The sequence below is a fragment of the Poecilia mexicana genome, unplaced genomic scaffold (genome assembly GCF_051168715.1).
Source record: "Poecilia mexicana isolate PSO_F unplaced genomic scaffold, ASM5116871v1 scaffold_23, whole genome shotgun sequence".
NCBI lineage: Eukaryota > Metazoa > Chordata > Actinopteri > Cyprinodontiformes > Poeciliidae > Poecilia > Poecilia mexicana.
The window spans coordinates 22,860,125-22,878,351 of NW_028263392.1; the positions used below are offsets into that span (position 1 = coordinate 22,860,125).

At 52.2% G+C, this 18,227-nt stretch overlaps 1 protein-coding gene across 11 annotated transcripts in view; it reads right to left on the reverse strand.

Moving 5' to 3' along the window:
• Positions 1–240: 240 nt before the first annotated feature.
• LOC106923943 (bridge-like lipid transfer protein family member 1) overlaps positions 241–18,227 on the reverse strand; it is a 46,455-nt gene continuing 28,468 nt past the window's right edge. For 3 of the 11 annotated variants that reach the window (XM_088003492.1, XM_088003491.1, XM_088003485.1), the window contains 27 exons: positions 17,920–18,043; positions 17,366–17,478; positions 17,152–17,242; positions 15,938–15,991; positions 15,761–15,796; positions 15,596–15,652; positions 11,486–11,748; positions 10,659–10,874; positions 10,408–10,588; positions 10,146–10,332; positions 9,236–9,397; positions 9,022–9,161; positions 8,745–8,940; positions 8,301–8,501; positions 8,065–8,229; positions 7,427–7,564; positions 7,117–7,353; positions 6,894–7,047; positions 6,345–6,502; positions 5,403–5,592; positions 4,623–4,837; positions 3,578–3,832; positions 3,296–3,499; positions 2,292–2,486; positions 2,080–2,214; positions 1,818–1,986; positions 241–1,003 (listed from right to left, as the gene is read on the reverse strand). In XM_088003492.1, the coding sequence (XP_087859618.1) occupies positions 787–1,003; positions 1,818–1,986; positions 2,080–2,214; positions 2,292–2,486; positions 3,296–3,499; positions 3,578–3,832; positions 4,623–4,837; positions 5,403–5,592; positions 6,345–6,502; positions 6,894–7,047; positions 7,117–7,353; positions 7,427–7,564; positions 8,065–8,229; positions 8,301–8,501; positions 8,745–8,940; positions 9,022–9,161; positions 9,236–9,397; positions 10,146–10,332; positions 10,408–10,588; positions 10,659–10,874; positions 11,486–11,748; positions 15,596–15,652; positions 15,761–15,796; positions 15,938–15,991; positions 17,152–17,242; positions 17,366–17,478; positions 17,920–18,043 (4,453 nt within the window). In that variant the 3' untranslated portion in view covers positions 241–786. Of the gene's footprint in view, positions 1,004–1,817; positions 1,987–2,079; positions 2,215–2,291; positions 2,487–3,295; positions 3,500–3,577; positions 3,833–4,622; positions 4,838–5,402; positions 5,593–6,344; positions 6,503–6,893; positions 7,048–7,116; positions 7,354–7,426; positions 7,565–8,064; positions 8,230–8,300; positions 8,502–8,744; positions 8,941–9,021; positions 9,162–9,235; positions 9,398–10,145; positions 10,333–10,407; positions 10,589–10,658; positions 10,875–11,485; positions 11,749–15,595; positions 15,653–15,760; positions 15,797–15,937; positions 15,992–16,941; positions 17,002–17,151; positions 17,243–17,365; positions 17,479–17,919; positions 18,044–18,227 lie in introns of all 11 variants that reach the window. The other 8 variants (XM_088003489.1, XM_088003487.1, XM_088003488.1 and 5 more) reach the window with 5 other exon arrangements.

The following is an 18,227-nucleotide window of genomic DNA, read 5'->3' on the forward strand; positions in this document are numbered from 1 at the left end:
CTGGGGAGCCTGGGGAACCTGGGGAGCCTGGAGAACCTGGAGAACCTGGAGAACCTGGGGAGCCTGGGGAACCTGGAGAACCTGGAGAACCTGGGGAGCCTGGGGAGCCTGGAGAACCTGGGGAGCCTGGGGAACCTGGAGAACCTGGAGAACCTGGGGAACCTGGGGAGCCTGGAGAACCTGGGGAACCTGGAGAATTGTCCCAAACCGAGGGGACCTGAGGAAGAAATCACTTCCTGGTTTCACCTTGAATGGTTTTATTACGTTAAGAAATCAACACACTTAAGAAACGGATCTATGTACACTGGTTCTACTGCGCGGATTAAAAACAGACGGAGCTACAACACCAGAGTCACGTACTGTTCCCACACCCCAGAAATAAAGAGTTAAAACAACCACGGTGAGGTCTGCGGAGCAGCTGCTGATGGTCACTATCCTACATGAAGCATGCCTGATCGTCTTCCATGGGAAACAAAGAAAAGGCCAGGGTGTGTTTACATGAACTAGACCGTCCATCAGGTCGATGATGCAGCAGCAGCATGGTTCTGCATGAAGAGTGGTCAGAGGAATCAGTCCGGATGGTTCCCAGTTCAATCCCAGTTGGCTCCTAGCTGGATCTCAGTTACGCTCCACTTTGGTCCCATTTGGGTCCCTGTAGTATCTCTGTTGGATCTCCCAGTTCTGTATTGGTTTGGTTCCAGTGGGTCCCAGTTAGATCTCAGTTGGAGCCCTGTTGGGTTCCAGCCGAATCTCCCAGTCAGATCCAGTTGGGTCCCAGTCCCTCCCTCAGTGCTCCTCTTTGTCCCGCCCCTTCCTGTCCTTCTCGTCCTGCAGGGCGGCGCCCAGCTTCTTGATCAGAACCGACAGAACCTTGTCCAGTGGGTCCATGACGCCGCGCTGCAGCCACTTGGGGATGGTGGTGCGGGCGTGGTGGAAGCCCAGCTTCTGCAGGATGTAATCCACCCCGACCGGGTCGATCTTCCTGCCGGTCCAGGAGATCAGCCTGGAAACACAAACAAGATGGCCGCCCTCAGCACAGTCCTCAAAATAAAAACGAAGAAACTCTTAAAACAGGAAACGCATCATCATTATGCTTAAGTTCAGCTTTTACTGTAAATAAAGTTTCCTATATTTTAGTAAATCATTTATTTTCTTTCTATTTCTTTGTTTTTATCTCATGAAACTAAATCTGGTGAAAAAATCTGCAGAGTTTTATAGTATTTCTATATGAAATATGTAAAAACCAGATTACCAATAAAAAATGGACACATTTTGATGCAAACTGAAATAAAACATGACCTGAAATGCATTTTATTGTTATTGTTAAAGGTTTAGTTGCGTTTCTGTGGCAGCAGTTTGACAGGAAACATGGAAATGAGAGGGAAGACGTGCAGCAAATGTCTCCAGGCCGGGAATCGAACCTGCGACCACCGAGGCCTCCATTCGTGGCAGATGCATTTTATTATTAACAGAAGCTGTAATAACACAGATTTCTCACTTTAGAGAGCGATTCTGGTTTATTTTATTATTTTAACTTAATCCATTTATTTTTATTTAATTAATTTAAATGAAAATAACCAAATAAATTATTTTGTAATAGTTCAATATCACTAAAATGTTTATTTCATTCATTTTTACATGGCTAATTTATGTGGTCTTTTTTACTAAATTCTGTTATTATTATGATGCATATTAATAATAATATCAGCTTCAGTTTTGGAATCAAGCTGTAATTTCAGGTTTTGCTCTGATTTTCGCCACATTTTGGTTCTGGATTATTCTGGATTATCGTGGGGGCGGGGCCTGCGGGGCCTCACCTGAGCGTGGGCTCCAGGTGCCAGGTGTTGCACATGAACTCCCTCCAGTCCACGGTGGTGTAGTTGACGGCGTCGTCGCGTTCGCTCTGCGCGCCGCCGGCGTCGTCCTGCGGCGCCGTGGGGCTCTTCTGGCCCTGCCGGGCGACGAGCAGCCGCGGGGCGAAGAGCGCTGAGGAAGAGGACGAGGAGACATTGTTCATCAGCCGTCGGAGCGCCTGGTTTCAGCCTGAAGCTGGTCGCCATGGTAACCAGGTGAGCTCACCTTTCTCCTTCTCCTTCAGGTAGGCGGACACCAGGTCGTGCAGGAACATGATGAGCTCCGCGTCCATGGTAACGCAGATGTGGTCGGTGAACTCCGTCACCATGCTGCACTCCACCTTCGGCTTACAGCCGGCGTCTGCAACAGAGACCGGAACCGGGTCAGAACCGGAACGGAACCCAGAGCGGAACCGGGTCAGAACACCGGCAGCCCACCGCTCAGCGCCGGCTCGTCAGCGTCCTGCACGTGGATGGACTTGAAGTCCAGTTGCATTCTGGGTAGGGCGAAGATGGTCTCGGTCTCGTGGTCGTAGGCGTGCGAACCCCGGAAGCTGCTGAGCAGGCTGGAGCTGCGCGCCGCCTCGCTGCTCTGCTCGCCGCTGGAGTCCACGTTACGCAGCAGGTTCAGCTCTGCAGCACAGGGGTCAAAGGTCACTGAGGCGCTCTGCAGACGAAGCCGTCGGATCAATGTCATCCGGCTGATAAAACGTTTCTCACATGGATTATGAACAGAAGTGGAGCCTTTGCTGAACAAACACAATAAAGTTTTATTGTGTTTTAGAAAAACGTTCAGCTGCATTTATTCTTCATGTTTAATAAACTAATAAACTTTAACAAGCTTTAATAAGGTTTATTAAATAATAATAAGCTTATTAAACTTTAATAAACTTTTGCTTCCATCTAAACTTTGTTCTTGTCCGTGACAGAAATGAAATGTTTCTGTTCTGGTTTTGTCCGTGTTATTTTTCTTTTTTCATGCAGAAAAGTTCAAAATGACTGAAAACCAATAACTATTTTTAAAAACTGAGATCACCAAAATGTTGTGAGGTAATCAACAATAAACGAAGCATGAATTACTTTTAATGAAGTAATCAGATGTTCCAGTCGGGATGTCAGACGAGTTTTGATCATTTTTATTGTTAAATGAAGAAAACTGAATAATATTTCATCTTTTCTGATCTGGATCTAAAAATCTTCCTGTATTCAGAAACGTTTTAATCCAGCAGATCTGGGATCGCCAAAGTCAACGAGTCCCTGGTTACCATGACAACAGAAAGAAACCAGGAAGCTTGGAGATAAATGACTTTACGATGAAACTCAAAGTTTCGTCCTGATTTTTCTCTTTCTTCTTGAGTCGTCGGGCCGTAGACAAAGCAGCCCAGGGGCCGCACACGGCCCTGGCGCCTCACCTTGAACCCGCTCGGTTCTATGGGCGGTACCTTTGTTCCGCATGGCGGTGACGTAGTTGAACCACTCCTTCACCGTGGCGACGCCGTGCGGCGGGTTCTCGTGGCGACCGCGTGTGATCTTGGTGATGGTTGCCATGGGACTCTCCAGGGCGCCGCACGGCTTCGTTACCATGGTGTTGTGGCCAAGATGGAAGTCCAGCGTCTGCACGATGTAGGTGGAGTCGTCTCTGGAGCCTGCAGCCAGACAGGAAGCGAGTCAGTCGGGCAGGAAGCGGTTAGCGGCCGATCGGGCGGCAGAAGCCCCTCCCTCACCGTCCTCCCAGATCTTCTGCGCCTCAGTCCAGAAGGCGATGTTGGGCTCCTCCAGGTGGAACAGCGCCCAGGACTTGGACCGGAAGTTGGGCCCGTGGAAGCAGGCCAGCGTCGTGTGGTTGCCATGGAGACTCATGGAGCCACCGAGCTGCACGGTGTCTTCGGGGAGCGGCGTCTGGAAGAGCGAGATGTGGCAGCCGGCGACGACCTTCAGCACGCCGGGCCAGTGGCGGTGATGGGCAGCGTCCACGTCTGCTGGGAGACGGAAGGAGATTAACCTGCTGCTGCCGCTGGCCGCTAATCTGCTGCCGCTAATCAGCTGTCGCTAATCTGCTGCCGCTGGCTGCTAATCTGCTGCCACTAATCTGCTGCCGCTGGCTGCTAATCTGCTGCCACTAATCTGCTGCCGCTGGCTGCTAATCTGCTGCCACTAATCTGCTGCCGCTGGCTGCTAATCTGCTGCCACTAATCTGCTGCCGCTGGCCGCTAATCTGCTGCCGCTAATCTGCTGGCCGCTAATCTGCTGCCGCTGGCCGCTAATCTGCTGGCCGCTAATCAGCTGTCGCTAATCTGCTGCCGCTGGCTGCTAATCTGCTGGCCGCTAATCTGCTGCCACTAATCTGCTGCCGCTGGCCGCTAATCTGCTGCCGCTAATCTGCTGCCGCTGGCTGCTAATCTGCTGGCCGCTAATCTGCTGCCGCTAATCAGCTGCCGCTGGCTGCTAATCTGCTGCCGCTAATCTGCTGCCGCTAATCTGCTGCCGCTGGCCGCTAATCTGCTGCTGCTAATCTGCTGGCCGCTAATCTGCTGCCGCTGGCCGCTAATCTGCTGCTGCTAATCTGCTGCCGCTAATCTGCTGCCGCTGGCCGCTAATCTGCTGCCGCTAATCTGCTGCCGCTGGCCACTAATCTGCTGCCGCTAATCTGCTGCCGCTGGCCACTAATCTGCTGCCGCTGGCCACTAATCTGCTGCCGCTGGCTGTTAATCTGAGGCAGCAGCCCTCAGATCCAATGCAGTGAGTGGTGCGCCCCCCGGTGGCCCTTACAGAGCTCCGTAGCTCCTTTCTCGGCGCTGACGGGCGTTTTGGGGGGCAGGTAGGGCCCGGGGCCCCAGGTGGACAGCGCCCGCTTGCTGGTGTCGAACTGCTGGGTGAAAAACTCCTGGAGCTTCATGCCGATCTTGATGAGGTCGGGCGTTGTGGAGCGAGAGATGATGACCTGGAAGATGTCCCACTGCAGGTCGCCATGCACAAAGATCTCACTGGAGGACAGACAGATGAGTCACTACGCACGGTTCAGACATTTATCTGGACTAACCTCCAGCTGCTTTTTTGTTTATTTTAAGTCTTTAAACTGTTTGGAGGTTCAGCTTATTAACTCAGTTTGTTACATTTAATCCACAGTCTGAAGAAAAAGTGAAGATGATTCACTAGGATGTTTATTTTACACTAAATAGTAAAAATATTCATTTCAACTTCTTCACTTTCGACTTTTTAATATTTTGCACAAAATATGAAACAATAATATCAGCTAATCAGATGAGATTAAAACATTTTGGTTTATTTTTTTTCTGCCAACTAAAGTTACTGTGAGAGTATTAGAACCAGATTAAATCGTTGTGTTTGTTTTAAAAGAGATTAAATTCTGAACCAAACTGTTAGGATGAGGAAGACGAGCATCTTGTCATGACTTTATTCTCTCTTTTCTAAACTCTGCTGCTGCTTTTATTTTCAGTTCTGTTCTCCTCTATGGAGGCAGAAATGTTTCTAGATGTTCTTTGTGACTCCAGTGCGCCACCTGGTGGTGACCCCTCACCCCAGCCGTACCTTTTCTCGGAGAGGCTGCTGTCCACCGTACACAGGTTGACCTTCCACTCGTCCTGCAGCTGCAGGTCGGCGTTGCTGAACACGCCCATCAGGATGCTGGAGCCCATGTAGTCGACCCGCGCCTCCGTGGAGCCCATGGTGATCTGGATCTTGTGGCCGGGCTGCTGGTTGGGATGCTCCGAGATGTGGGCTGCAGAAACCGCAGAGCCACACAAACACGGCTGAGAGCAGAGCCGACTCGCTGCATTTACTCTCAGCAGAACCACCAACACAAATATAAAACCCTCCGAGACATTATGGATGAAATTTAAGAGCAGCATCAGGACGGAAACGTACTAAAGACAAAGTCGTATCTTATTCAGCAGAGTTCAGTAGCACAGAATGAATGCAGCATCAGCAACAGATGGGAGCCAGTGGCAAAGACACACGTCGTCCTGGAAGCTAGCTAGCTGGCTAGGGGGCGTTAGCATCTAGCTAGCGGTAGTCGCAGAACACAATGAAGATATGGTGGACAGAAAAATAAACTCCATGCAATGAGATGCAGTAGTTCTGTGAAGCACAGACCCGTGATTAACATGTTTAAGGTCAACTAACGAATTTTAGACATTTTAAGACCTTAATTTTAAATACATGAATTTAAAGAGTCAGTATTTGATATATTCCCGGCAAACAGAATCATTTTGTAGAACAATCCAGTAACTATATTACCTTCAGTTCTATAAAAGTGCTGAATATGTCAAATATGACAATTTTTATTTGCTTATTTAATACCTTCAAATTGGGCGTCTGTCTCTTTAAGAAGCTCCTGCTCTTTCTGAAGCTCCACCTCCAGGAAGTCATTCCAACATGGCTCCTCTATTAACCCTTCAACGTTTTTCCCAGCCCTGCTCTGAGCAGCAGCTCCTATGATGAGCTCAGCAGCTGCGGCCGGCGTTTACTCACCGACCATCTCCAGGGTGTTGACGTCGATGTTGCCGCCCACCACGCCGCCCTTGGAGTCGAGCTTGGAGCGGCCCAGGCCCACCGACATGCTGATCTCGCGGTCGCGGTTGCTGCCCACCGACAGGCGGCCCTGGCTCTTCAGGCCGCTGGTGGTCCAGCTGCAACCGCAGGAACGCCGCCATCATCCACAGACAAACTCAGGTCCACGAGACCCAGCAGTTTTAAAGATGGCCGCCAAGGTTGTGGTGGAAAATTTAATTTTGAAATCTCCAATTGGATGAATATGTTTGGTGTCAGCCTTCATCTTTTGAACCACAAAACTCTGATATTTTCTTGATATTGTGTTTCCTTTCTCTGCTAACAAACATTTTAAAAAATGAGCAGAGGCTAATGCTAAGCTGCTAACCTGTAGTCTGGCCAATCAGGAGCTGCCAGAAGTTCACAATCTTTGATTTTTTTCTGATCTACTAATTTAGTGATTTCTGGACCCAGCAGAACCTCGGCCGGCCTCAGGGTAAAATGGCTGCTGGTTGCTAGGCGACCACCTACGTGTTGTTGCCCATGACGTTGCTCATGTTCATCTGGACGGTCAGCTGTTTCAGGTTGATGGCGAACACCACCAGCGTCTCCCATGGCGACCCCTGTTGGCCGGCCGACTTCCCGTTCTTCCCAAAGGCGGGTGTCGAGGTTTTGGCCATGGGCTCTGCAGGAGAGAGGTCAAAGGTCAGGAGGAAGCCGCCGCCGGGGCGGTTTGACCCACGGGGGCAGTTACCGGTCCTGGGGGCGGACGAGTCGGACACGCTGCGGGTGCGGCCGGGCGCCGGGGACTTGAGGTGGCCCAGGCCGCCGGGCGACATGTTGGCGTGCTCCGAGAAGACGTTGGGCGACTGCGACGCGTGCGGCGCCGCCGAACCACCGTCCCACGTCCTCCAGTACGCCTTCCGGCTGGACTCGGGCGACAGGTGCTGAGCGATGCTCTCCGCCGAGTCCGGGGTGGCGGGACCCGAGGCTGTGGAGGGAAACGGCTGATGAGACGGCCACCGCCGCTGAGCGTCAGGAGCTCAGGGGCAGGAAGTGCTTACGCGGCAGGTTGATGGTCTGGTCTCCCAGGAAGAGGCGCCTGGCGATGCTGCGGCGGTACCAGGCCCGGGGGAACGCCAGGATCTCACTCAGGCGCCGCATGTCGTACTTGAAGGAAGCCGACCCGATGTCGCACACGGCTGCAACGACAACTTCCTGTTTAACCTACGTCACTTCCTCTAAAACCACAGCCACACCGCTCTAATCGCTGCAGAAACCTCTGATTCAGAGACCTGCCGCTGCGCCCCCTGCTGGCCGAGCCCGGCCTGTCCTCCAGCCGGTTGCTAGGAGACGCTGCAGCCTGACCTTTACCTGCTGGTTCCTCCATAGGAAAATAAGTACACCCCGCTGGCCAGGCTGGAGCACGGCGGTGGAGGGGTCATGTTGTGGGACCGCTCCTCAGCTGCAGGAACTGGACACCTTTGATGCCAAACCATCTGTCCAACAGCTGAAGCTCGGTCCAAACCGGGTCATCAACAGAGCCAAGACCCAAAACTCAGCAGCTGATCTACAACAGGGCGGCCTACTCAAAGCCCAGACCTCGAACCAGACTGAGATGCTGCAGCGGGTCAAAGAACCTGAGGAACCATGAACGGACCAGAGCTGGGCACAGGGTGTCCTTAGTTTCATGGGCTCCTACCTGAGATGTTGATCAGGGTGGTGTCCATCTTGCCTCCCTTGGAGGCGAAGCTCTCGATGAAGGTCGGCGCTCCGGTGCGCCTCATGCGCGACAGGCTGACCTTCACGAACTCCAGGTTGATGCACAGCGAGTCCTTCCGGCCCGTCACCGACGACGGCTCGTCGTCTGCGGGAGACCGGGGTCAGAGTTCGGTCTGCCGCTCTGTGACCTTAAAGGTTCGGAGTTCGACCGCTTACCTAGAGGCCCCGGGCCCGGAGGCAGGCCCGTGACGGCCGATTTCTGCTTCCCGGCGCCGTACGGGTGGAACACGTAGAGGGAGAAGTCCGACATGCAGGCGGTGAAGCTCAGGCCGGACGAGTTGCTGGGCGGCCCGGTCAGGTCCGACTGGCTGCTGCTGTGGCGGCTTCGGCCCAACGGGCTGCCCAGCTGGGGAGACGCTGGAACAAACGCACCGTCTGTTAGCTAACCAGAACCAGACAATGCACCAACACTATTTTATGGAACATTTGTAATAAGTCATGTTAATTAACGCTTTATAATTTATTCATAAAAAACTATAAGCTAAAGATTTTCAAAGTTAGCAAAACGGCAAATGAAAAATTTGCTTTGCTATTAGCGCATTTGCGGTAGAGTGCCAATTGTCAAGAATCCAGCGGGTCCCAGCAGAACTTTCCCCCTACCTCTGCTGGGGGGCAGCTTGGGGCCGTGTTGCCCCGGCGGGGTGGAGGACGGCGGGTGCGGCCCGTCCGTGGGGTTGGTTCCTGTCGGCGTCTCCAGTTCTCCGCGGTTGGAGGAGAACACCAGGTCCAGAGACGGCAGCTTCAGCATGCACTCCACCCTGGACATGGGCAGGCAGCTGAAGCGGATCTGGGAGGGCTGGAAGCAGACGGGTCCGTCAGAACCAAACGGCACCAGAGAGACTAGCTGCAGCTGCAGAGGTCACGGTTCGGGTCAAACCTGGACTCTGACGTAGACGACCACATCCACCGGGAATGAGGAGTAGGCCGAGGTGGAGGAGGAGACCAGCGAGGTGGTGGACTCCTCCAGCGGGTCCACCGGGTCAAACTGGCCCATGTCCTCCTCCTGGGTTGCCGTGGCTACCAAGACAAACAGACTGTGAAATGAGGAGCGCCGAGTCGGTGGAAGAAGCCGTCAGCGGCACAAAACCGACCTGCGTAGCTCCGGTCCACCGGCGTGATGGGGATGGTCTCCAGAGCTTTTTCCAGGAAGTCCAGCAGACACGGACTGATGACCATTTCCTCCGGCAGAGTCTGAAGCGCCACCCAGGCGTACAGCTTGGCTGTCTTCACCCCACCGACGCCCTTCCCTTTGGCTGCAGGAACACAGAGCCGGAGCTGAAACTGCTAGAAGCAGTCCGGATGAAGCGGGTTGCTTCAACTATAAACCACAAGAACTCCAATCCAGAGGTTCACATCAGAGCAGAGGAGAGGGACATGCAGCTAGAAACACTGACAGCCTTCAAGACAGAGACAGATAGCTAGCTATCCAGACAGATTGCTAACGCTACATAGCTGTCTCACTGTTGGCTACATAGATAGCTGTACAGATAGAAAGATAAATACTGAAGAGTTCACATTAATTCATCAGACGGAGGAGCATGCAGCATGCAGCTAGATGCTTCAATGTAGATAGCTATATAGCTACAGTGATAGCTATCTATATAGATAAATAACTAGATAGCAATCTTTAGAAAGATATCCATATATTGATAACTCAATAGCTAAAAAGATAGCTAACTATCTAGCTAGATGACTGGGTATCTAGGTCTAGATAGCCATCTAGCTAGCTATGTAGATAGTTACACATGGCCACAGACAGCTTGATAAATAGCTTGATAGCAAGAAAGCTCAATAGGCTCAATAGTCAGATAGATAGCTACCTGTCCAGTAAGTTACCTGGACAGATAGCTAGCTAGCTCGTTAGCTCGTCAGAAAGGTAGCTAGCCGTTTCCAGCAATAGAAAGCTTGATAGCTAGAAACACAGATATCCAGAGTCCAATTAGCTCATCAGATGGAGAGGGTGCAACAGCATGCAGCTATAAACGGAGAAATGCACGGTACCTGCAGCAACAGGTGGGGGCGGGGGAGCTAGGAGCGAGTTAGTCTTGCAGTGGACAGCATTGGGGGGGTTTGGGCTGCTATCTTTCATACCATACAGCTTGGACTCTTTGGAGAGCGTGCGGGGCAGAGAGGATCCCCGCGAGGCGTTGGGAGAATCCGTCTTCAGCGTCTTGGAGTTGTAGTGTAGCTGCAGGAGAAGCAGAACGATTTCAGATTATAATCCCAAACCCGGAGGGAGGAAGACGTTCAGAGAGCTGCTGACCTTCACGTCTACGCCGGGGATGTAGAAGACCGTCGTCTCCAGGTCGTTGGACTTGGTCTGCAGGGTGGCAGGGCCTTTCTTCCCGGCCAGGAGGTGAGTGGAGGAGCTGTAGGCCGGCTGCAGCTTCTTCTTCTTTGGAGGAGAATCCTGGTCCAGACTCCTGAGGATGCGGTCGCAGCTCCTACACAGAAGAAGAAGAAGTTCTCCATCGGCGCACATTTGCGAACCCAACCAGTGAGAGAGGGTTTGACCTGCGCAGGGCGACGTCCTCGTGCTCTGACTGCTGAGTGGTGGGGTGAAGGACGCACTTCCCGCTGTCAATCTCCACGCGCACGTCCAGCTCGAAGTCGATGTTCTTCTCCGGCGCCGGGCTGCCGAAGCTGCGGCTGGCCGGCGTGCCGGGCCAGCGTTCGCTGAACAGCTGGCTGACGGCCGAGAAGCCCGACGGCTTCCTATGGGACGGATGGCTGAGAAACACAGAGGCTTCCTGAACCAACATTTACCCCGAAAATCACCACAACAAGGAGCCGCTGCTCTTTGTGATCAACATGGAATGTTCATTTCTACTGCATGAGAAAATATCTTAGTTTAGAAAACGTTTTGCTCTTCATCCAGCTCTGTTGCTGGGCGAAAAGCCACAACTAGATATTACTACAACTAGCCATCTAGCTCGATAGATGTTCAGCTCACTTTCAATCTATCCATCAAGCTACAGAGCAAAATCGCAAAATAGATATCCAACTGTCTATCTGGCGATCCAGCCATCTAGTTTCCAGGAATCCATTTAGCTAGCTGGCTAGATAGCTACCCAACTAGCTAAATAGCTCTGGATAGATGGATAGCCAGCTAACTACTCATCCTGAGATAATCTGAATGGACTTGGGCGACTCCATTTAGAGCCTGAAGCTGAGAATCGCTCTGAGCTGTAGCCACGGTTTGCTCCAGTCCCGACTTTGTGCTGCCAGAGCCGATATTGGAGTTTGAACTCCATCAGGTTGGAAAGGGAACCAGAGCAAACGGACACAACTCAGAACCACTTCAGCATGGCAGCACAGAACCAAACCGCGGCTTCACTCACAGCGGCCGGCGGTAGCTCGGCGGTCTCTCGAACTCATCCTCCTTCTCAGAGTCCTCGGAGGACGAAGAGGACGGGTCGTCGCGCCTGGAGTCGTAGTGCTGGAAGGGAACGGCGGGTGAGAAGACGGCGGGCGTGGCGGGGGCACTGAACACCGACTGCTGGCCCTCCGCCGAGGATGGAGGATGGAGGTGAAGGTGATGATGAGGGTGGGATGGGTCGTCGATGGTGACGGACAACAGCTCGCACTCGGACTCCTCGGGAAACTTTCAGAGAGGGACAGAGAGTCAGTCCGGCGGGATCCAGACGGAACAACGGGTCCAACGGCCTGAAAACCCAAAGAACCAAAAGACGAAGCGACCCGGTGTCCACAGACTGAACGGCGCCATGAAACAGAGAAGTTTTCCCACAAGGATGGAAACCATCGACTCCAGCAGACCAGCAAATTCCCTCCAAAGAGCAGCCAGAACCGGTTCTGACCGGGTCCAGCTGAAGGTCGAGCAGAGAGAAGCAGAAGAGCAATGAGCGAGGTAGGCGGAAAGTGGACAGGAAGTGGACGGGAAGGGGGACGGAAGTGGACGGGAAGGGGGACGGAAGTGGACGGGAAGGGGGACAGAAGTGGACGGGAAGGGGGACAGAAGTGGACAGGAAGGGGGACAGAAGTGGACGGGAAGGGGGACAGAAGTGGACAGGAAGGGGGACAGAAGTGGACGGGAAGGGGGACAGAAGTGGACGGGAAGGGGGACAGAAGTGGACGGGAAGGGGGACAGAAGTGGACAGGAAGGGGGACAGAAGTGGACGGGAAGGGGGACAGAAGTGGACAGGAAGGGGGACAGAAGTGGACAGGAAGTAGACAATAAGTGGACAGGAAGGGGGACAGAAGTGGACAGGAAGGGGGACAGAAGTGGACGGGAAGGGGGACAGAAGTGGACAGGAAGGGGGACAGAAGTGGAAGGGAAGGGGGACAGAAGTGGACGGGAAGGGGGACAGAAGTGGACGGGAAGGGGGACAGAAGTGGACAGGAAGTAGACAATAAGTGGACAGGAAGGGGGACAGAAGTGGACAGGAAGGGGGACAGAAGTGGACAGGAAGGGGGACAGAAGTGGACAGGAAGTGGACGGGAAGGGGGACGGAAGTGGACGGGAAGGGGGACAGAAGTGGACGGGAAGGGGGACAGAAGTGGACAGGAAGGGGGACAGAAGTGGACAGGAAGGGGGACAGAAGTGGACAGGAAGGGGGACAGAAGTGGACGGGAAGGGGGACGGAAGTGGACGGGAAGGGGGACGGAAGTGGACGGGAAGGGGGACAGAAGTGGACGGGAAGGGGGACAGAAGTGGACAGGAAGGGGGACAGAAGTGGACGGGAAGGGGGACAGAAGTGGACAGGAAGGGGGACAGAAGTGGACGGGAAGGGGGACAGAAGTGGACGGGAAGGGGGACAGAAGTGGACGGGAAGGGGGACAGAAGTGGACAGGAAGGGGGACAGAAGTGGACGGGAAGGGGGACAGAAGTGGACAGGAAGGGGGACAGAAGTGGACAGGAAGTAGACAATAAGTGGACAGGAAGGGGGACAGAAGTGGACAGGAAGGGGGACAGAAGTGGACGGGAAGGGGGACAGAAGTGGACAGGAAGGGGGACAGAAGTGGAAGGGAAGGGGGACAGAAGTGGACGGGAAGGGGGACAGAAGTGGACGGGAAGGGGGACAGAAGTGGACAGGAAGTAGACAATAAGTGGACAGGAAGGGGGACAGAAGTGGACAGGAAGGGGGACAGAAGTGGACAGGAAGGGGGACAGAAGTGGACAGGAAGTGGACGGGAAGGGGGACGGAAGTGGACGGGAAGGGGGACAGAAGTGGACGGGAAGGGGGACAGAAGTGGACAGGAAGGGGGACAGAAGTGGACAGGAAGGGGGACAGAAGTGGACGGGAAGGGGAAAGGAAGTGGACGGGAAGGGGGACAGAAGTGGACGGGAAGGGGGACAGAAGTGGACAGGAAGGGGGACAGAAGTGGACAGGAAGGGGGACAGAAGTGGACGGGAAGGGGGACAGAAGTGGACGGGAAGGGGGACAGAAGTGGACGGGAAGGGGGACAGAAGTGGACAGGAAGTAGACAATAAGTGGACAGGAAGGGGGACCGAAGTGGACAGGAAGGGGGACAGAAGTGGACAGGAAGGGGGACAGAAGTGGACGGGAAGGGGGACAGAAGTGGACGGGAAGGGGGAAGGAAGTGGACGGGAAGGGGGACAGAAGTGGACGGGAAGGGGGACAGAAGTGGACAGGAAGGGGGACAGAAGTGGACAGGAAGTAGACAATAAGTGGACAGGAAGGGGGACAGAAGTGGACAGGAAGGGGGACAGAAGTGGACAGGAAGGGGGACAGAAGTGGACAGGAAGGGGGACAGAAGTGGACGGGAAGGGGGACAGAAGTGGACAGGAAGTAGACAATAAGTGGACAGGAAGGGGGACAGAAGTGGAAGGGAAGGGGGACAGAAGTGGACGGGAAGGGGGACAGAAGTGGACAGGAAGGGGGACAGAAGTGGACAGGAAGTAGACAATAAGTGGACAGGAAGGGGGACAGAAGTGGACGGGAAGGGGGACAGAAGTGGACGGGAAGGGGGACAGAAGTGGACAGGAAGGGGGACAGAAGTAAGGGGAAGGGGGACAGAAGTAAGGGGAAGGGGGCAGGAAGTGGACGGGAAGGGGGACAGAAGTGGACAGGAAGGGGGACAGAAGTGGAAGGGAAGGGGGACAGAAGTGGACGGGAAGGGGGCAGGAAGGGGACAAGAAGGGGGACAGAAGTGGACAGGAAGTAGACAATAAGTGGACAGGAAGTAGACAATAAGTGGACAGGAAGTGGGCAGGAAGGGGGACAGAAGTGGACAGGAAGTAGACAAGAAGTGGACAGGAAGTAGATGGGAAGGAGGACAGAAGTGGACAGAAAGGGGGCAGGAAGTGGACAGGAAGTGGACGGGAAGGTGGCAGGAAGTGGATGGGAAAGGGTACAGAAGTGGACAGGAAGTAGACAAGAAGTGGACAGGAAGTGGGCAGGAAGTAGATGGGAAGGGGGACAGAAGTGGACAGGAAGTAGACAAGAAGTGGACAGGAAGTGGGCAGGAAGTAGATGGGAAGGGGGACAGAAGTGGACAGGAAGTAGACAAGAAGTGGACAGGAAGTGGGCAGGAAGTAGATGGGAAGGGGGACAGGGAGTTGGGCTGGGCTGCTCCGATCCTGCTGGGGGACCGTCTGGACCTTCTGTCCCAGAAGCAGGAAACTGCTTCCTTTGAAACAGCTTGACCTTTCACACAACCGGGGTCAAAGGTTCTTCTGATGGCACCGGGTCAGAACAACCCAAACAGAACCAGTGAGGCCTCCATAGTCCTCTATTATTCCATCCACTTTCTGCAATAAACCAGCAACACCACAGCATGATGCTGCCACCACCATGCTGGGCCGTCAGAAGTCAGCTGGTGGGGGTAAAACATGGGGGCGGGGACTGACGCAGGTCGTTTGTTAGGAATAAGGTCAAAACGTAAAAATGAAATGCATTTATATTTAATTAACGAGGATAAATTCCTGATGAGGATCTTTTGTCAGATTAAAAGTATATTTTGAAAATAAACTGAGCAGAATTTAAAGATCTTAAATCTTTGTCTAATCTATAAAATGTTTCACAGTGGAGTTTCTAAAAAAAATCTGCCTTTTAATAATATTTAAATTTATTTTAAGGGTTTGTATATTAGCCTGATGCTTGCCTAAAGTTGGAAACAGTTAAAATGAGTAGCTTTTGGTGAACAATAATTAAGTTGCCTTTTATTGCCTCATTTTATCGAAAACATCGACATTATGTTGAGAAAAAACCAAAATATTACTAACAGAACAAAGTAAATGCAGACCTAACAGGTCACGGTGAGTTTTAAAATGACTCGCCTTTTGTTGCTGGTTTAGTTAATTAGAATCGATGCAATTCCCTGAATCTGATCCATGCGATATGTAGCGTGCACATTTTACACAACAGGTGTACCATCTGTCAGACCCGTCAATCCAGCAAACCTTACGGTAATGCGCACATCGATGTTACGTCACATACTGCTTACTCAGCTCTGCAGCTGCGTCTCACCTGAGCGGCCGGCGCCTCGGCCGTCCCTGACCCGCCTGCCGCTTGAGTCCCTGTGTCCTGCGGAGTTACACGGATCAGACACGACGCGTCTTAAATACAGCAAACATTTCTTTCCTGCGACACCAGCAGGCGGGCTGCAACGCCTTCCCGGTTAACGCGCCTCACCTGCGGCTCTGCAGGCGGCCCTGCCGCTGCCCTCCGCTGAAAAGCACAGAACCAAGTCACACCTGACATTTCCACTTCCTGAACCTACAATCTGCTTCCATATTGTTCATTTGCAAAACAAAACTTAAAATGTCCTTGTCGTCACACAGTGCAGAGTGAATAATTTAATATTTGTACCTGTAAACCAGGGTCACTTTCCTCAGGAGAGCCGATCTGAGTGGGTTTTGTTTCCTAGTCGGAAGAACACAAGCCTGCATTAAAGCTGCTAACCGCAGAGCTAACAGTGAAAACACAAACCAAACCGGACGGAGCTTGAGACTAAACTCACTAACACGTCGTACCGGAGGGACACCGGTCTCAGTAAATCAGTCACAGTGAGATTCACGCCTCAAAGAGGCAAATCCTGCAACAGCGCCACCTTCTGACGGGACGATCAGAGCAGCACGACTTTCCTTCAACGTTTTACTAAATCAGCCGATAACATTCAGCTGCCAAGCTAAATGTTTTCATAGCCATTCAGCTCAGAGCTAAGCAGGAAGCTAAACATTCACAAAGGTAAATATTTGATTTTCTAGCTAGCTAACAAGCTAAATATTTAAGTCAGAGTTTGCAAACTAAATATTTACCTTGGATCTTAATATTTAGAATATTTGGAACTAAATATTTAGCTTCGAGCTAAAATTTTAGAGCTACAAATTTAGCTTGCTAACTAAATATTTCATTTGAAAATGTGACGTTAATTTGTGACCGTGTACAAACGGCTAACGGGTCAGTGGAGCCTTCAGCAACACACAGACATATAGATATGCAGATGATTGTATATCTATGTGTGAATTAATGAGAACTTGATCATCCAAATAAAATCACTTCAGCTGCAGAAAAGCAGCTCAACCAGCCAGAAAAGCCCCAACAATCATAGGAATGCTGCAGTAAAAGCTTCAGTTTCAGGCCTTCAGCCAAACATGCAGAGATGTTAGAAAGACAGAGGAAAGCTGCTGATGCAGATTCATAACAGGATGACATCATGAGGCAGTTATTGCTTACGCAGCATCAAATCAGATGTTTGGCTGCAGAAACACGTTTATTAGTGAAGTTAGAGCTGCTATGCCTCCTGTTGTGATTCGACTCTCAGCTCATCAGAGGACAGATCTGATTTGGTTTCCTAACATTGAACCGTCTACCTTGAATATCTCTGCTGGGCTGACAGGTGAACGCTCAGAGACCAGAACCTGAACTTTATTCTTTAATTAAACAAAGTCAAGAAGAAAACAGATCCGTTAGAGCAGCAGCAGCGTCAGGTGAAGCTGCAGTCCAACAATGTTCCTGCAGCGTCTAACCAGGATCCCTGCTGATCGGTCCGCGTCCCGCCAGCAGGGGGCGCAGGACTTTACCTGCTCATGGATGTTGAAGGTGACGCGAGGCGAAGGAGCGGACACGTCCACACGGACTTCTGGGAAATCATCCACGTCTCCGATCTTAGAGCTGCAGACAGAAACGTTACAGAGACGCTTTCTGTGACATCAGCAGAGCCGAGCCAATCAGAGCGCAGCAGGAAATGACTGATGGCTGCAGAGCATCCCGACGTTTCTACGTTCGCACTCTGACCTCTGCCGTTCGATCCGTTTCTGAGGCGGCCGGCCCGCCGCCGCCGAGATGCTTTTGGAGCGGCTATAGCTGGGTTTGTAGCCCAGGCCCCACTTATCCTTCAGGGAGGCAGCCTGCAGGAAACAAACGGGTCAGAGCAGAACCAGAACCAGAACCATCCTCCAGGATCCACGTCGAGACGTTTCGATTTACACATTGATGACTTCTGGAGGTGAAATAAAACCTGATTATGCTGATTAGAAATGTTTCTCACTGATGTTTCATATATTTTCTCCACTTTAAAAGAATGAGGAAAAAGGAAAACACAAAAAAGGTAAAAAAATAAAACCGTGAACGAGATGCAGTTTGACTTCTTCCTCCTGAGTGACTGAAAAACCTTCATAAGGAATAAAGATAAAAGCAGCTTAGAAACGTTTCAGAAGCTGTAAATCGTTTCCAGTATTGAGACGTTTGTAGATTTGCAATAAAACTCAAAGATGAATCTCAGAGGAAGTAAAAATTAATAACTGAGTTGTTGCTACGGTGACGGGTTGGCAGCTTTGACCCGAACTGACCCTCATGCTGGAGCGGCGCAGCTTCTTCCTGACGTCCCTCCTGATGTCCTGGACGGCCACCGACTCCAGCTGCTGGTAGCGCTGGATCTCCTGGTTGATGGTTCCCTCGCTGGCGCCCAGCTTCCTGCAGACACACGGCGCCGCATCGTCACACACACACACACGGCGCCGCATCGTCACACACACACACACGGCGCCGCATCGTCACACACACACACACACAGCTCTCACACACACACACACACACAGCTCTCTCACACACACACACAGCTCTCTCACACACACACACAGCTCTCACACACACACAC